This window comes from Leguminivora glycinivorella, chromosome 14 (assembly GCF_023078275.1).
Source record: "Leguminivora glycinivorella isolate SPB_JAAS2020 chromosome 14, LegGlyc_1.1, whole genome shotgun sequence".
Classification (NCBI taxonomy): domain Eukaryota; kingdom Metazoa; phylum Arthropoda; class Insecta; order Lepidoptera; family Tortricidae; genus Leguminivora; species Leguminivora glycinivorella.
In genome coordinates this window covers 15,151,927-15,169,035 of record NC_062984.1, presented here as the reverse complement: position 1 = coordinate 15,169,035, position 17,109 = coordinate 15,151,927, and the positions used below count along the sequence as shown (strand labels likewise).

The following is a 17,109-nucleotide window of genomic DNA, read 5'->3' as shown; positions in this document are numbered from 1 at the left end:
CAGGATCGCGGCGTTGTCACGGCAGACGAACGCTCTGCATCGTCACCATCGAGGCGCCAGCATAAGCGTGGCGGCCAGCGATACTGGTGGACAGCTTCAGCAGGATCGCGGCGTTGTCACGGCAGACGAACGCTCTGCATCACCATCGAGGCGCCAGCATAAGCGTGGCGGCCAGCGATACTGGTGGACAGCTTCAGCAGGATCGCGGCGTTGTCACGGCAGACGCACGCTCTGCATCACCATCGAGGCGCCAGCATAAGCGTGGCGGCCAGCGATACTGGTGGACAGCTTCAGCAGGATCGCGGCGTTGTCACGGCAGACGCACGCTCTGCATCACCATCGAGGCGCCAGCATAAGCGTGGCGGCCAGCGATATTGGTGGACAGCTTCAGCAGGCTCGCGGCGTTGTGGCGGGGGCAGAAGGTGGCCGCGCTGGTAGCCTGCGTATTGACGACTGATCACTAACGGCACGGCGCTCGCGTCGGGGCAGCAGCAGACATACTTACAGCGTCGCATGCGACGCCTATGCGGCGGCCACAACGTTGTTCGGCGGCACCGCAGAGATGGCCATCGTTAACGAGGAGGCAACTTCTACGCAACCTCGGCGGCGCCGACGCGGCGGACAACACTGCCGCGGTCAGCGGCGCTATCGCAGCGCTACAGTAAGTTTCGGCGCCGACACGTGGCTTGGGGCCTCCGCACCGAATCGGAAACCGAACGTATTCTTTCTAAAATAATATGAATCTGCTCACCCATTCGTCGGAGAAATTCAAACCTCCTTGAAGCGCGGTATTCCTCCACCGCGCCCGCCGCCGCCGCCGCCGCAGCCCGCAGGTCGCGCAGCCCGCGGTCGCGAAGCACGTGGTCCCCGGAGCACGTGGTCCCCGGCGGAGCAACTTACCTACGTTACCGCTTATATTCTCGCGCGAAACTTTTAATACGCGGATAACACTTCCTACTTTAGTCTCGGAAATGCGAATAGTTTAAAAAGAAAACTGATTAACGGTAACGATTTTTGCAGCATGGAACTTTCTTACAAAAAAGTGGGTAGAATCATAAAGCACCGCTCGTTCATTTCTATAGTGAGAACCCCGAAAGACGAATAATGATCGCTAGCGAGGCATAATATATCTCATTATTCAAGACGAACGAGTGCAAATTAAAAGGGAAGAAAGAATTGACGGATGAAATTGAAAAATTTCATAATTCCGAAACGTTATAAGCCACTTTTTAAATAAAAACACGAATAACTCTGGTTTGACCAGAAATAACAAGGAAATAGAAACTAAAAGATTAATTTCGAGACACCATGCTGTAAAAATGTTCGAACGGAATACGCGACAACCGGTCACTTCGGCGTTCGACGAAACAATGTGGGTGGCTGGTGGCGAGTCGGGGCGCGGGGGGCCTTGTGTTGCAGGTGGGGAAAAACGGGACTACCAACATCGCGGCGGTGAGACGCCGGAGCGACTTACAACGAACGATGGCGCCATCTATCGGTCCGATGCGACGTCTACGACGTACTCTCTATAAAGACCTCGGATATACAAACGGCACAAATAATAATTGAAAGTAATAACTAATAACTGCCAATAGATGCAACAAGTGAGTAGATTTAATCAATGCTACCCATTAAAATTTACCTTGCGATTTTATACCGTAGAAGTAATTCTATTGATTTTGCGTTGAACTTCGATTAGTATGAGGTATAAGTATTAAGTGGGCGTGTAATGCCAAGTTTAGGATCATTTGATATGTTATTTTAATTATATTTAAAAATAGGGGGCCAATAATTAAAACGTCATCATTTTAATTTAGATTATGCTCGTATCTAGTACAAAGTAAGTATGTACATAAGTAGTTTCATCTTTATTAATCTTTTGGGAGATCGGGATAGGAAGTTAAAAATGTCTACATTAATCATTAATTCATTACATCATGCAGGTAATTTCGCCTCATTTAAAATGTATCACTGTCTTCTGGAATAAGTTAGTAAAATAGCCGGAGTATTATAAGTTTTCAATTATTTTTCAGAGCAAAGAGCAAGACAATGCCGCCTTCGACGCATTTCCCGAGGGCGCTCCTCGTGGCTTCCCGCCTCCGGGGCCTCCGGAGCCCCCGTCGGCATTCAAACCACCACCACCTCTAGAAGTCAACCATGAAAAGAAAGTACGTGTGTTTGTTTAAAATACTAAAAATTGGCCAAGAGCGTGTCGGGCCACGCTCAGTGTAGGGTTCCGTAGTTTTCCGTATTTTTCTCAAAAACTACTGAACCTATCAAGTTCAAAACAATTTTCCTAGAAAGTCTTTATAAAGTTCTACTTTTGTAATTTTTTTCATATTTTTTTAAACATATGGTTCAAAAGTTAGAGGGGGGGGGACGCACTTTTTTTTCCTTTAGGAGCGATTATTTCCGAAAATATTAATATTATCAAAAAACGATCTTAGTAAACCCTTATTCATTTTTAAATACCTATCCAACAATATATCACACGTTGGGGTTGGAATGAAAAAAAAATCAGCCCCCACTTAATTACATGTAGGGGGGGTACCCTAATAAAACATTTTTTTTCCATTTTTTATTTATGCACTTTGTTGGCGTGATTGATGTACATATTGGGACCAAATTTCAGCTTTCTAGTGCTAAGTCTAGTGCTAAGTCACTGAGATTATCCACGGACAGACGGACGGACGGACGGACAGACAGACATGGCCAAACTATAAGGGTTCCTAGTTGACTACGGAACCTTAAAAATGTATGTGCATTTGCATGTCGGATTACACACGATGAAGAGTCCTGTTCAGTAGATAACTCAAAAAATGTTAAACCGATCTGAATAATAAATAATTTTTAAGAAAAAAAAAACCGTCGCCTTTCGGGTTCTGGTGAAAGCTACTTGCGAATGTTGGATTATGTAGAAATGTGTAAGTATTTTTTTAAACTGCTTTTAATGCTTTAATTATTAGATGGCAACACAAATGAATATACGTATAACGTTAAGGTTTGAGGAGTTTCCTCAATTCCTCATGAATCCGATTATATTATATTATAAGAATCTGAACTTAAATGCATGCTTTTCTTACAAAAATACCAAAGTCGCTATGAGTGTGCCGTTCAGATTTGAGGAGTTCGGTTCTGACTATCATCAGCAGTTCCACTGCACCAAATGTCACTGTTCTGGACGTAAGTGCATGCTGTTCTTATAAAAATACCAAAGTCACTATAAGCGTACCGTTCAGATTTGAGGAGTTCGGTTCTGACCATCATCAGCAGTTCCACTGTACCAAATGTCACTGTTCTAGTGTCTTATAAAAATGGCAAAGTCACTATAAGCGTGCCGTTCAGATTTGAGGAGTTTGGTTCTGGCCATCATCAGCAGTTCCACTGCACCAAATGTCACTGTTCTGGACGAAAGTGCATGCTGTTCTTATAAAAATACCAAATTCACTATAAGCGTGCCGTTCAGATTTGAGGAGTTCGGTTCTGACCATCATCAGCAATTCCACTGCACCAAATGTCACTGTTCTGGACGAAAGTGCATGCTGTTCTTATAAAAATACCAAAGTCACTATAAGCGTGCCGTTCAGATTTGAAGAGTTCCGTTCTGGCCATCATCAGCAGTTCCACTGTACCAAATGTCACTGTTCCGTACCTAAATGCATGCTGTTCCTTTAAAAACACAAAAGTCACCATATGTATGCCTTTCAGATTCGAGGAGTTCCCTCGATTTCTCCAGGATCCCATCATCAGAACTGGGTTCTGAGAAAAATGGGACCAATCTGTATGTACATTCAATAAAAAAAAATTTTCAAAATCGGTCCAGTAACGACAGAGATATCGAGAAACAAACATAAAAAATAAAAATAAAAAAATTAAAAAAAACATACAGACGACTTGATAACCGTCCTTCTTGAGAGATATGAGGCGACGGTTAAAAAAAACATAAAAAATATATTGAAATATGTGCCTACCTTCTTAAATATTTTATCGTATTTTTTGTGTTGCCATATTTTTAACCGCCGCCTCAAATCTCTCAAGGAAGGTGGTTTTCAATTCGTCTGTATGTTTTTTATTAACCGCCGCCTCAAATCTCTCAAGGTGGTTTTCAATTCGTCTGTATGTTTCTTATTAACCGCCGCCTCAAATCTCTCAAGGGAGGTGGTTCTCAATTCGTCTGTAATTTTTTATTTTTTTTAAATGTTTGTTCCACGATATCTCCGTCGTCACTGGACCGATTTTGAAATTATTATTTTTTATTGAATGTATTTGCATACAGATTGGTCCCATTTTTCTCAGAACCCAGTTCTGATGATGGGATCCTGGAGCAATCGAGGGAACTACTCAAATCTGAAAGGCACACATATGGTGATTTTTGTGTTTTTTAAGGAACAGCATGCATTTACGTACGGAACAGTGACATTTGGTGCAGTGCAACTGCTGATGATGGTCAGAACGGAACTACTCAAATCTGAACGGCACGCTTATAGTGACTTTGGTATTTTTATAAGAACAGCATGCACTTACGTCCAGAACAGTGACATTTGGTGCAGTGGAACTGCTGATGAAGATCAGATCGGAACTCTTTAAATCTGAACGGCACACTTATAGTGACTTTGGTATTTTTATAAGAATAGCATGCATTTAAGTTCAGAACAGTGACATTTATTTAGTTATGTTTGTTAAGAATATTGAGTTTTCAAGTCAAATTTTGTCAAGCTTCGATTTCTTATAATCGGATTCATGAGGAATTGTTGAGGAAACTCCTCAAAACTTAACGGTATACGTACGAGGGACGTTCAAAAAGTAATGAGAATGGATATGTTCCTGTACCTTGATTTAATTTTTCTTAACTTGTCCATGTAGCAGTACTCATTAAAGTGAAATTGCATAATTCAAATTTTTACTACTTTCATTTGTTTTTCTTTGATATGTAAATAATTGACACAAGGTGGGGGATGAACATTTTCAGTAAAATAAGAGCATGTTTTCATGAATATTTGACATGTCGTGAGTTCATTTCTGACATGAATATCAAAAATAATCATACTTTAAATTAAAGCTGGGTTTATCCTTTGTCATCAATAAAAAAAGTTCGTATAGATACATTTTCAAACGGTATGGTATCCAAAAAAACTCTAGGTGCTGTTTTGGGTCATGTTCACGATTTTTACAGATTATCACGAAAATTGAGAATATAGATTGGAAACAAAATTACGTTAGTATTAAAGAACAACATACAATCATTTTAATATAAAAAAAATGATTAGTTACATAAGAACAAATAATAATGTTTTTGGCCTTCAAAATGACAGTCGACAGGGCCGAACCCTCAAATTGCCGAGGGTGCTGCTCAAGTTAGTGTATTTAAAGCTACAAGTGACATACCTAATATTGAAGGTAATATAAGGATTATTAATATTTTATACCCGACCTTTAAATAAAATTGTAAAATAATCGCTACTCTGAAGTATAATGAAGTGAAGTACTTACTGACATGGTATTTAGACTATCGTTAAGATTTTAATTTTTAAAGGGGGCAAAAAAATAATAATTGAAAAAATTAAATATGTAAATAAATCACAAAAGAGTTGCTTTTAATAATAAAAATATAAGGATACTCACATTCTTATGTTTTAATACTCATTATCATTACTTATTGAACGCCCCTCGTATATTCATTTGTGTTGCCATCAAATAATTAAAGTATTAAAAGCAGTTTTAAAAAATACCTACACATTTCTACATAATCCAACATTCGCAAGTAGCTTTCACCAGAACCCGAAAGGCGGCGGTTTTTTTCTTAAAAATTATGTGTCTATAAACTTTCGGGGTAAATATTTCTGAAAATATGTCATTTAAAAAACTTTTCGAAACTATCTCAATGTTTTATTTTCTCTATCGATTGATATGCAGCGTGTTGATAATTTAGTAAAAAAAGAAAGTGCCGCCTTAAAAAAAGTTAGGTACTTATTTATTTCAACAATTTCACTACCAAACTATAGACAGCCAACCAAATCAGCACAATAAAAAAGGCAGCAAATTTGAAAACCAATCACCGGCCAATTTTTTGCATAAAACGCGCGGCGGTGCGTTCCTCAACCTAGACGTTGGCGAAATCATCGACAAGTCATAACACTTCAAATTAGATTTTAGGGGCGAAGGTTAAATTCCCATATGAGATTTGAATGTCGCGCCTTTTTTTAGTGCCGCGCTTATATTTAGTTAATAAAATAAATATATAATTTCAGGAGGATCCAGAAGCTGACGATTTGCCCCAGCGAGCAACATGGGGGAACCAAATAGAATTCCTCATGTCCTGTATAGCCACATCTGTGGGCCTCGGCAACGTGTGGCGGTTTCCCTTCGTGGCGTACAATAACGGCGGTGGCGCCTTCCTCATTCCTTACATTATAGTTCTATTCATAATTGGTAAACCCATGTACTACCTCGAATGTGTAATGGGTCAGTTTAGTACAAGAAATTCTGTGAAGATTTGGTCTCTATCGCCTGCAATGAAAGGTAAGTAATTTTAATAGTCAAATGTATGTAGTACGTCACTATGTAGGTATTACCTACTTATACTATACCTAGATAATGCTATACATATATATTAAACTATCGGCTATTGGTTATTGCTGTAATGAAGTAAGTTTAGGTATTTTTCTGCTGACAGCTCAGGCATTTACATACAATAGGGTCGCTGGAACATCAGTGTTAGTCAACTCTATGGTTGCTGCACGACGTAACGTCTAACTGTAACTGATAGTGACTAAATGCCAATGCTCCAAAAATTCTTGTGTAAAATAACTAAAAGTAAAAGTATACCTAGCTATACGTATGATCATACCTTTTTAGGAACGGGTTACGCACAGGCCATGGCCACGACTATGATCATGACGTACTACGTGTCGATCATCGCCTTGTGCCTGTACTACCTGGTGTTCAGCTTCCAGTCTACCCTGCCGTGGGCCGTGTGCGACGAGTCCTGGACCGACGTGCTGTGCGTGCCCTCCGGCCAGGCCGGGGAAGGCGTTCATGTTGAGAACGGCACAAGCAGTGCCGAACTGTTCTTCTTGTAAGTTTGTTCGAAAATGTTTAAGTTTGATCTTTAACCGCCTAAAATGAGTAAGCGAGCGGGCTCAAGTCACAATACCAAGTTATACGAAGATTTGTATTGTTTGTCAGACTTCGATGAAATAAGCTGAATATTATAGTTTTCAGCGTCAACAATAAAAATTCTGGCTAATGAAGTAAGCAGAGCGTGTACAATTATTTTACTGATTGTACATTGTATACGTAGATGCTTTAAATATGTAGGTATCTACTCGATATATCCCAGATATTAAATCTATTATATAATTTTACAGGAGGACAGTGATTCAACAGAAGGACACTCTTGCTGGTGGTCTTGGTTGGTACAAAAAATCATAAAGTTTAAATTAATTAAATTATTGCTATTTCCATATAGGTATGTATGTCTTCCAGACATTTTGAAATAGAAATAGAAATAGAAATACTTTATTTGCAGAAAAAGGGTACATAGGTAATAAAACGTATTGAAATCGTGATTTTTTTCTGTGATGAGATTGTTTCAAACCTAATTTGAGGTTTAATGTTGCAGGCCTCCCGATCTGGTACCTAGTGCTATTCCTGCTGCTGTCCTGGTTGATCATTTTCGTGATCGTGGCGCGCGGAGTGAAGAGTTCCGGCAAGGCCGCTTACTTTCTTGCCATCTTCCCTTATATTGTCATGGTCATCCTCTTGATTAGGTACAAATACTTATTTTAAATATTACTATTACTAAAAGTCTTTTCCTATGAATGGAGTAAATTTTTGCATAAAAAAATATTATTGCGAATTCTTTTACCAAATAGGTACAATAATTATAGTTTTTATAACAAGGTACCTAACTAGTTACTGAATGGAGTTCATTACACTTAAATAACCTTTTTAATAGTACCAAATTAAAAGTGATCAATTTCATTTTCAGTACCAGCACTTTGGAGGGAGCCGGGACGGGAATTTTGTTTTTCCTGACACCTCAGTGGGATAAACTCATCGAACTAAATGTAAGGATAAACTTCTAATGTTTTCGAGTTATCCAAACAAAATAGTACCTAGAGGTCTACTGAAACTATTCAATATACTGATTGACATGGTATTGCCATGGCAGTATTAAAAGAAACACGGATTATAGTTGCTTATTCTCAATCATTCTATAAGTCCAATTTTTAGGGTTCCGTAGTCAACTAAGTATGAGAAGAACCCTTATAGTTTCGCCATGTCTGTCTGTCCGTCCGTCTATCCGCGGATAATCTCAGTGACCGTTAGCACTAGAAAGCTGAAATTTGGTACTAATATGTATATCAATCACGCCGACAAAGTGGTAAAATAAAAACTGGGAAAAAATGTTTTATGCCTCTTACATGTAAAGTGGGGAGTGATTTTTTTTTTTTTCATTTCAACCCCAACGTGTGATATATTTTTGGATAGGTATTTAAAAATTAATAGGGGTTTACAAAAACGTTTTTGGATAAACTCAATATTTTCGGAAATAATCGCTCCTAAAGTTGTGATGTGTCCCCTCCCCTCTAATTTTTTAACCACATGTTAAAAATATGAAAAAGTCACAAAAATAGAACTTGATAAAGACTTTCTAGGAAAATTATTTTGATCTTGATAGGTTGAATAGTTAGAACCCTACACCGAGCGTGGCCCGACACGCTGTTTAGCCGGTTTAACCGAATCTTGAATCGTTATTCGTGAGTCGTCGTTTTTGATAACATTCAAATATATTTTTTCCTGGACACTGTGATCACGGAAATACTAGCTTATATTCAGTGAAAGTCCTTACACCTAAGGCCCATTTCTCGAAGCTACAAGTTACAATTTACAAGTGGTAACTTGTAACTTTCAGTTTTGAGAAATGTGCCACTGACAGTATATTTCCTTCTAGGTGTGGTACGCAGCCGTAACACAGGTGTTCTTCTCTCTCTCCGTGTGCACAGGATGCATGATTATGTTCTCTTCTTACAACGGCTTCAGACAAAATGTTTACAGGTAAGGGCCATACCGCATTACAATTAATCATTTTGTTGTCTGAAAATATTTTGACGCATCAAAACCAGCGCAGCACAATAAAAAATAATTCATTAGAATCGGCCTGTGGGTATCAGAAATTGGAATTATTTAACAAACTTTCAAATAATAACGATACAGCTACAATCGTTTAGCAGTAAGGGTAATATTATATTATGAATATCATCAATCATCATCACTGTTATTGAACACGAAGTGAAGCGATCTAGAGATTCTTAAGAAGTTATTAAAATCATCTACAGAGACGCCATGATCGTTACAACCCTGGATACCTTCACGAGTCTGCTGTCCGGTATCACCATCTTCGGCATCCTGGGGAACCTGGCGTTCGTGCTGGGCCGCGAGGTGCAGGACGTGGTGGGCGACGGCGGCACTGGACTGGCTTTCATTTCCTATCCAGATGCTATCGCGAAAACACCGCTGCCTCAGGTACATAATAACTACCTTCAGTATTCGCAAAAAGAGTAGACAGAGGGAAACTGTCAGTATTACCACAGTATAATAAAGAGTACTATCGTACAGTATCGTACATATCTCACTCATACAAGCATGGTACGCGTTCACCTACACGGGCTTAGAATGTGTGCTAGGAACGCGTCTCTTTCATATGTTTGATCGCCAGTGTCCGAGATGTGGTATTACGTATCATGTGAAGGGATTATACTTAAACTATCTAGAAAATATTTTGCCAATATCCTGCTTTTATTAGGTATTCTGCAGTGTACTTATTTAGCTGGACACAGGGAACACTACTAATGCACAAAAATTGCATCACTTCATTCCGGGTTGATTGCCCGTTTTAGAAGGTTGTCTTTTAGATCAGCCAAGGGGTTTAAAGAAAACGAAAGAAAGTGATATTGCTGTGACAGGTTGCTAGCCCATTACCCAGCCCATGCCACAGTTGAACCCTTACCCATCCCATAGTCGTCTTCTACGTCTTCTTAAAGCATAGGCATGGTTAGAGTAGTGTCACGCGAAGCGACCGCGCGGAGCGATCCGCACCGGACTAATCTGTATTAAGTTCAGGGAGCGTTTTAGAGTAAAGCAGACGGGTCCAGGCGGACGACAACATCAACTTCACACAAATTGTTCGTGCGAATCGCTCTGCGTGGTCGGTCCGCGTGACACTAAAACCAGCCATATAATTCCCACTGCACTGGGCTACTATGCGTGATATATATCTTAATTGTTTCCAGTTGTTCTCCGTGCTGTTCTTCCTGATGATGGCGGTACTGGGCGTGGGCTCGGCCGTGGCCATGCTGTCTGCCGTCAACACGGTTCTGCTGGACACATTCCCGCGAGTGCCCACCATCGTCATATCGGCGTGCTCATGCACTATTGGATTCTCCATCGGCCTTATCTACGTCACCCCTGTAAGTTACGTTTTACTTCCTAATTCGAGAAATACAGTAATTATATACGTCGGTCACAAACAAGCATACGGTCCGCCTGATGGAAAGCGGCCACCGTAACCTATGGACGCCTGCAACTCAAGGGATGTCACATGCGCGTTGCCAACCCATTAGAAACTTCTACACTCCTTTTTGCTATGTGCTTAAGTATTTCTAAGGAGGGTTCGGGTTGCCGACGGCTCAAAGGACAATAGACGGAACAAATGCACCTATATGTATATGGTCGCATTGAATGCGATTTGACTCGTCGCCAATCTACTAAACTATAATCTACTATTGTTTATGACATACCTACTTACAGTAATCAAGCTGGCAGTTTATTGTTTTGTAAGAATTTCATAAAGTACATTACTTTCAGGGCGGTCAGTGGGTGTTGGAGCTTGTAGATCACTTTGGCGGGACGTTCTTGATCCTGTTCACTGGTATTACTGAACTCATTGGAATTATCTGGATTTACGGTAAGTACTGTTTTAACACTCCATTCTCGCGTCGAGCCATAGTTTTGACAGAAGAAGACATGGTTTTTGACAGATCTCGTGTTACTATATTTGAAGTGCATCCCACATGTTATAAAGTTCTCAATAGTACATTGTGCACTGTGCAGCAAGGGAGGTAAGGAGAATATTGATAACGAGTGTTATAATTCGCGACAGCCGCAGGCAATGCAATGAAATATTATCTAATACGTTCCTTATAATGGACTCGGACTCGGAAGTATCGCTTTTTGGCCGCAACAACTCGAGAGGCCTGAAAAGGGATTTCAAACTGAATAAATGAAATGAAATGATTTTACGTAAACAACCAGAATTGCATAATTACCAAGTCGTGATGTGTGGGACTGAAATGAATGGCAGTAGTCCGTACATTTTATATCCAATCAATGGCGGCGAAAATAATAGTATCAACAGCGTGTGCGTGTGTAAAATTCTCTCTAACAACAAACACTATGTTTATTCTACAGGTCTAGAGAACGTCTGCCTCGACATAGAGTTCATGCTGGGCCTGAAGACCGGCATCTACTGGCGGTGGTGCTGGGGCATCCTGACTCCTGCTATGATGATCACAGTTTTCATATACGCTTTAATAGATAATACTTTCGGCGGTGATGCCTTCACGTCTGCTGCGATCGGTGAGTCAAAGATTTTTTCGCTTTATTAAAAACGAAAGTCACTACGCACTCGTAAGTCTTACAAAAAAATTCTGGTTCGTGTTAAGGGATTCAAATTCTTAGAATTAAATTGTTGTTCGCTTACCTATGCTTTGCCACTTCTGGCCCTCGAGGCGAGGAGTAGCCCTCAAGAGAGCAGAAAACACTTGGCTTGTGAATTCTATGCCCTCGTCATTCAGAGAATAAGGACTTGGCATGCGCGGATCCAGGGGGGGCGGGGGCGTCATGGGGGTCATGACCCCCCCTGGAGCCTAAGTTTGCCATACAAATAGACCACGTGACCCCCCCCTGAGGCACCGGGCCTTTACCACGTGAACCCCCCCCCCCCCCTGGGCACGAAGCTGGATCCGCGCATGGGACTTGGTGTCGGCTATGGAACAAGAATTTAAAGAGCACTGTTCATTGAATTCAATTATCTGATACATGGTGATAATGAATGAGCTCCTGAGTAGTATTATTGATAGTGGATAGTGGAAGAGACATATCACATAGTAGAAGACAGTAGTTAAATTGTTTTACAGTAATAAAATTTTGAACTCTTTTTTTCAGCTATTGGATACGCCATTCTTTTCATCGGTGTTGCAATGGTCCCTCTCTTCATGGGTTTAACAATGTTTAAGAACAGATCTGGAAACTTGACCAAAGTAAGTTGAGTAAAAAGGAAAAACTTGTACTTAGAGTAAATCTCTTACGAAAGTACCTATATAAAGGTATTCCAAAACCTGCTACCTACTAGAAAATTTCTGCCTAGCTGAGATTTCTCAGCCCATCAGATCAGATTTTGAAAAACTGGCAGACAAAAATATATTAGTATAATAGGGACTTGCTCCCCAAGCTTAACTTGCCCTTCACCTTAACTTACATAATTTTCATATCTCTATATCGCTCTTGCTAATTTATTTGAAGAATATGGAGAAAGCTTAGGTTAGAAACAGTGATCGATGACCATCGACGCTGTTATTCGTTGAATGGTTAGGTATCAATGAAATGAATGTAGGTAAATATATAAGTAACAGTGCACTATCTCCAACATCATTTGATTATGAAATGAGAATTATGACTGATAGCCAGCGTGTCGCTTGAACACTGTTTCTAGCCCAACGATATTTCTATGTTCATGTTCGTGAGAGATCTTCATGTTCATACAAAAAAACAGATGGCAACAAAATTAAAGACACCTTTCGTTTACAGACGGTCAAGGTATCATTTACCAAAAAGTCATCATGGGGCCCCAAGGATAAGTCGACGAGGCAAGAGTGGGCCCTCTTCAAGGCGGACGCTAAGGAGGAGAGACAGAAACGCACCACGTCCAAGCTCAAACACATAGGCCTCAGTTTATTAGGCAGCTACAGAAGAGGCGTTTAACCCTTGGTACGTTCAGGACCACTAAAGAGTCGTCGTCTGTCGTGCCTGCTACGGCAATGGCCACTGAAAAGTGTTATAGCGGACGTTGTCAAAGCGACTTTCCTATTGTAAGTTACAGATGTAGTGCCAAAATATTTCCTTCGTATTTTTACGGAAACGTACGAACGTGTCATGCTATTTCAGTCAATCTCAGTACAAGACGTACTGACACTGTCTGAACTAGCATGATATATACGAACGTTTCCGTAAAAATACGATACAGTGGAAAAGCTTTTCGCACTTCATCTGTAAGTTTTAGGTAAGTATATTGGTTCTTTATCAGTAGACATTTTGGCATCTACATTACCCCATTTTTTGGACACAAGAGGAAAGGTGTTCAAGAGGTTAACTATAGTTTAAATTTAATATAGTTGTTAATTTATTTATTGTACATATTTTAAAATGACAAATTAAATATACTGTTTTGATATTATATGTGTCTTTGATTTATTATCTCTTTAGCGCCCAATTCGTTAAGATTTTGCTTTAAAAATGAAAATCTTCGTCGCCAGAGAAAATGGTCTAGCCAACGTGAAAGCTTCTTGCGCTACGATAAATGAATATTTGTGTCTCATGAATCACTGTTTTTTTTACTATACCTACTGTAGGTAAACTTTCGTGTGGAAAGTGTAATCCACAGTTGCGTTTTCGAGGAATAGTCAAATTACCTAGACTTGTGCTGACATCTACAAATAAGGTAGGGTTTTAAAATATGTGCACGACCCATGTCAAATAAAAGTACAAGAGTACAAAAAATATACTACCTATATTGACTGGCATTTATCTGTCATAGCTACATATAATTTGTGCACGTTGCGTACCATAGTTATTTGTTTTACAAAGGGGCATTTTTTTTTAAATCGCACGTGCCAATATTTGATACCCGAGGAAGCGAAAGATTCCAATATTGAACCGCGAGCGTAGCGAATGATTCAAAAAGTGAAATCTTAAGCATTGCGAGGGTTTCAAGGCACCAAGGTTAAACAAACTTTGCCAAGTGAAACACAATTTTTTTCACCAACACGATCAAAATACTAACAGTAAAACATCAAACTAAATGAAATCCGTCAATCTATTCAATCAATATTTATGATTCAAAATCATCATTTATAGTTAATTTCTACCAGCCAGCTCAAGATATCAAGTTAAAATTTGCAAAAAATCACTTTGCACTCTTGTGGCTAAAATGCAATTTTGCTATCTGTTTTCGAAGAATCAAGAGAGCCAAGGCTTACTTTGCTATTCGAAAACAGATACCTACTTAGCAAAATTGCATTTTATCCACAAGAGTGCAAAGTAATTTCATACAAATTTTAACTTGATATCTTGAGCTGGCTGGTAGAAATTACCTGTAAATGATGATTTTCTAATTATAAATATTGAATAAATTGATAAATTTGATTTAGTTTGATGTTTTATAGTCAGTATTTTTTTCGTGTTGGTGTGGTGAAAATTTTTGTGTTTCACTCGGCGGCAAAGTTTGTTTAACCTCCGTGCCTTGAAACCCTCGCAACGTTCAAGATTCCACTTTTTGAACCACTCGCTACGCTCGCGGTTTAATATTGGAATCTTTCGCTTGCTCGGGCTTCAATATTGGCACGTGCGGTTAAACAACAACTTTGCCCCCTTGTAAAACAAATGACTATTATACATCACTACTTAGGAAATCTAGTTCTTTGGATTATATACAAATATATACCTACGCTGTAAAGTTCGTTTGGCGAAACCTAGGAACAACCAATAGGCCTGTGCACTGGGCTTTCTTTTCTGTATACCCCGAAGGCAAAGTGACATAATAATAAGCCGCCCTAACCGTGTATGCGATGTAACATGAGAAACCCGGAAGATTCCACGGTTAACCACGCATTTCTGAGATCAAAAGAAGGAATAAAATTTATATGAGTTTAAGAGAATACGCTAGCTGTTAAATAGTATTTTACAATCGTGATATAATACACAGCTTTTCAGTCGAGTACCATGTTTAGGCCACGAAGCTTGCTGAGTGGCCTAATAGTAAGGTACGAGAGTGAAAGCTTAATTATATCACTATTGTATACAATACTTTTTCTACGAGTCATCATCTTCATCATCAATGGACATATTCATGCAAGTTAAAATTAATGTTAATAGCGTCGTTCACCGTTGTATCAATATCGAATTACCTGGCAACCAATTGTTTGTTATAACCGTCTCTGATTGGCCGATAACGCGACAGATAAAAAAAAATGTTTCAGATGCAGAAAAATTTGCCAGGTATCGCAAATTAGTATAAAAATTGTATGAAGTTCTATTTTTGAAATTATTACAGTTAACTAAAGTCAACTATAATGAGATTACTATAGTTGAGTCGGAACTGCCATAGAGTATCCAACACAGAAAAGTTAGCACTTATAGTTTAGTCTATGGTGTCCTAATTGACAGATTACAGTCGACGAGTATATGGGACGAGTAGAAAAATTATATTACACACACGCACCAGCTTCATGGGAAAACCGGACGCGACTTTTGAGTTCCGTTTCAATGACAACAGAAACTCCACAGCAACCAGCACAAGCATAACCCAGAACACTAACTTATTTACTTCATACTAAGACTCGTAGGTGATTTTTTAGCGTCACCTATTAAATACTATCATACTATTTATTTTGTAAAACACATACATATACCTCAAGGGTATAACACGCAAAAATATTTAAGGAAAATTTGATTTTGGCCACTTCTAGGCTGCGAACAGCGCCATCTAATTTTAAGCCTAAAGCATACATTTCAGGGGTACGCTTTAGGCCGTTTTCACATTATCCGATCCGATATCGGATGTAGGAAGGATGTAAAATGTAAGATTTATGCGCTTCCAGGTCTTTATTTATGTATTTGATAGATCATTATTACTAAAAAACGATATAAAACGCAAAAATTGCGGATTTAATGCAGATGGCACTTTCCTACAACAGTTTTTGTCCGAGGCACCATCGAACTGCCGATATCGGCAGGACGCTTCCGACATTTTTGGCATGCCGGACCCCCCGCCAGCTGTCGGCCGATAATATTTGTATGTGTGCGTATATAATGTAGGTATACGTTTGTAGTAGTGTGCGTGACAAAAATGGCGTCTACTAAACAGCTGTTAATGATGAATTTCAAGAATTGATGAATTTCTGTTGAAAAAAAAAATTGTAATTCATCGGTCCGAATTGCGGATACTAATTTTTTCATGTTTTAGTAGATATAGTTAAATGTAAAATTATTTATTTTACATGCACACACTTGAGTATTTTTATGCTCGTTATTTTAATTTTACAATAAAATATTTGAAATATAGTGCTTATAATTATTAAATATAAAAATTTTTAAAAATATTTTTTGATACAAAATCATAATTCATTGATTTGGAACAATGCGTTTTATCGGACCGACATCCGACACTATCGGAAGCGTTTATCGGGTGTGTGATGTGAAAACGGCCTTATTGTATGGCTGTGTCAGTCCAGCCGGCGTAGCCGAACGCCAGACGCCGACAGAAATGCAGTCTGGCTCTGTCGCGCCAATACGCAAGAGCGATAGAGATAGATAGCTACGAAACAGATATTATCGTGAGCGTTTGTGCATTTGGCTAGGTACCCTGTATTAAGGTGGTTCGCTTTCCATACAAAAAGCCGCTCCCATTTATTTAGTCACCGCATACTACAACTAAATAAAAATATGCGCATACATCTACTTTACATTATCCATTGTCGCGGTATTAAATGAAATACATTGTTTCATACAGAAATCATGGACAAATCCATGTGAATTTTTTATTCATTTTACGTAAATGTGCGTGCCAAATTTTGTGTACAGACACAGAGCCGTCATATTTCGCGCATTTTTAGTTGAAATTGTCATCAGTGACACTTGGCTCTTGACAAGTAATTATTTAAAATTAAAGATATTGGTTTAGTTATATAATTTAGTAAATAATTAATGTATAATTTCCAATATTCCTTTGTATTGTAACATCTTTAATGTAATACCATGGTTTGCAATAAA

The 17,109-nt window shown here is 39.2% G+C and overlaps 1 protein-coding gene across 2 annotated transcripts in view; it reads left to right on the top strand.

Annotated features, from left to right (window-relative positions):
- Positions 1 to 13,516, top strand: part of LOC125233170 (sodium-dependent nutrient amino acid transporter 1-like) — a 30,516-nt gene extending 17,000 nt beyond the window's left edge. For both annotated transcript variants that reach the window (XM_048139059.1, XM_048139060.1), the window contains exons 2-14: positions 2,034 to 2,168; positions 6,249 to 6,519; positions 6,856 to 7,075; positions 7,368 to 7,411; positions 7,622 to 7,769; positions 7,991 to 8,069; positions 8,957 to 9,060; positions 9,342 to 9,528; positions 10,296 to 10,472; positions 10,870 to 10,969; positions 11,473 to 11,640; positions 12,229 to 12,323; positions 12,871 to 13,516. In XM_048139059.1, the coding sequence (XP_047995016.1) occupies positions 2,034 to 2,168; positions 6,249 to 6,519; positions 6,856 to 7,075; positions 7,368 to 7,411; positions 7,622 to 7,769; positions 7,991 to 8,069; positions 8,957 to 9,060; positions 9,342 to 9,528; positions 10,296 to 10,472; positions 10,870 to 10,969; positions 11,473 to 11,640; positions 12,229 to 12,323; positions 12,871 to 13,044 (1,902 nt within the window). In that variant the 3' untranslated portion in view covers positions 13,045 to 13,516. The remainder of the gene's footprint in view (positions 1 to 2,033; positions 2,169 to 6,248; positions 6,520 to 6,855; positions 7,076 to 7,367; positions 7,412 to 7,621; positions 7,770 to 7,990; positions 8,070 to 8,956; positions 9,061 to 9,341; positions 9,529 to 10,295; positions 10,473 to 10,869; positions 10,970 to 11,472; positions 11,641 to 12,228; positions 12,324 to 12,870) is intronic.
- The last annotated feature ends 3,593 nt before the right edge of the window (positions 13,517 to 17,109 follow it).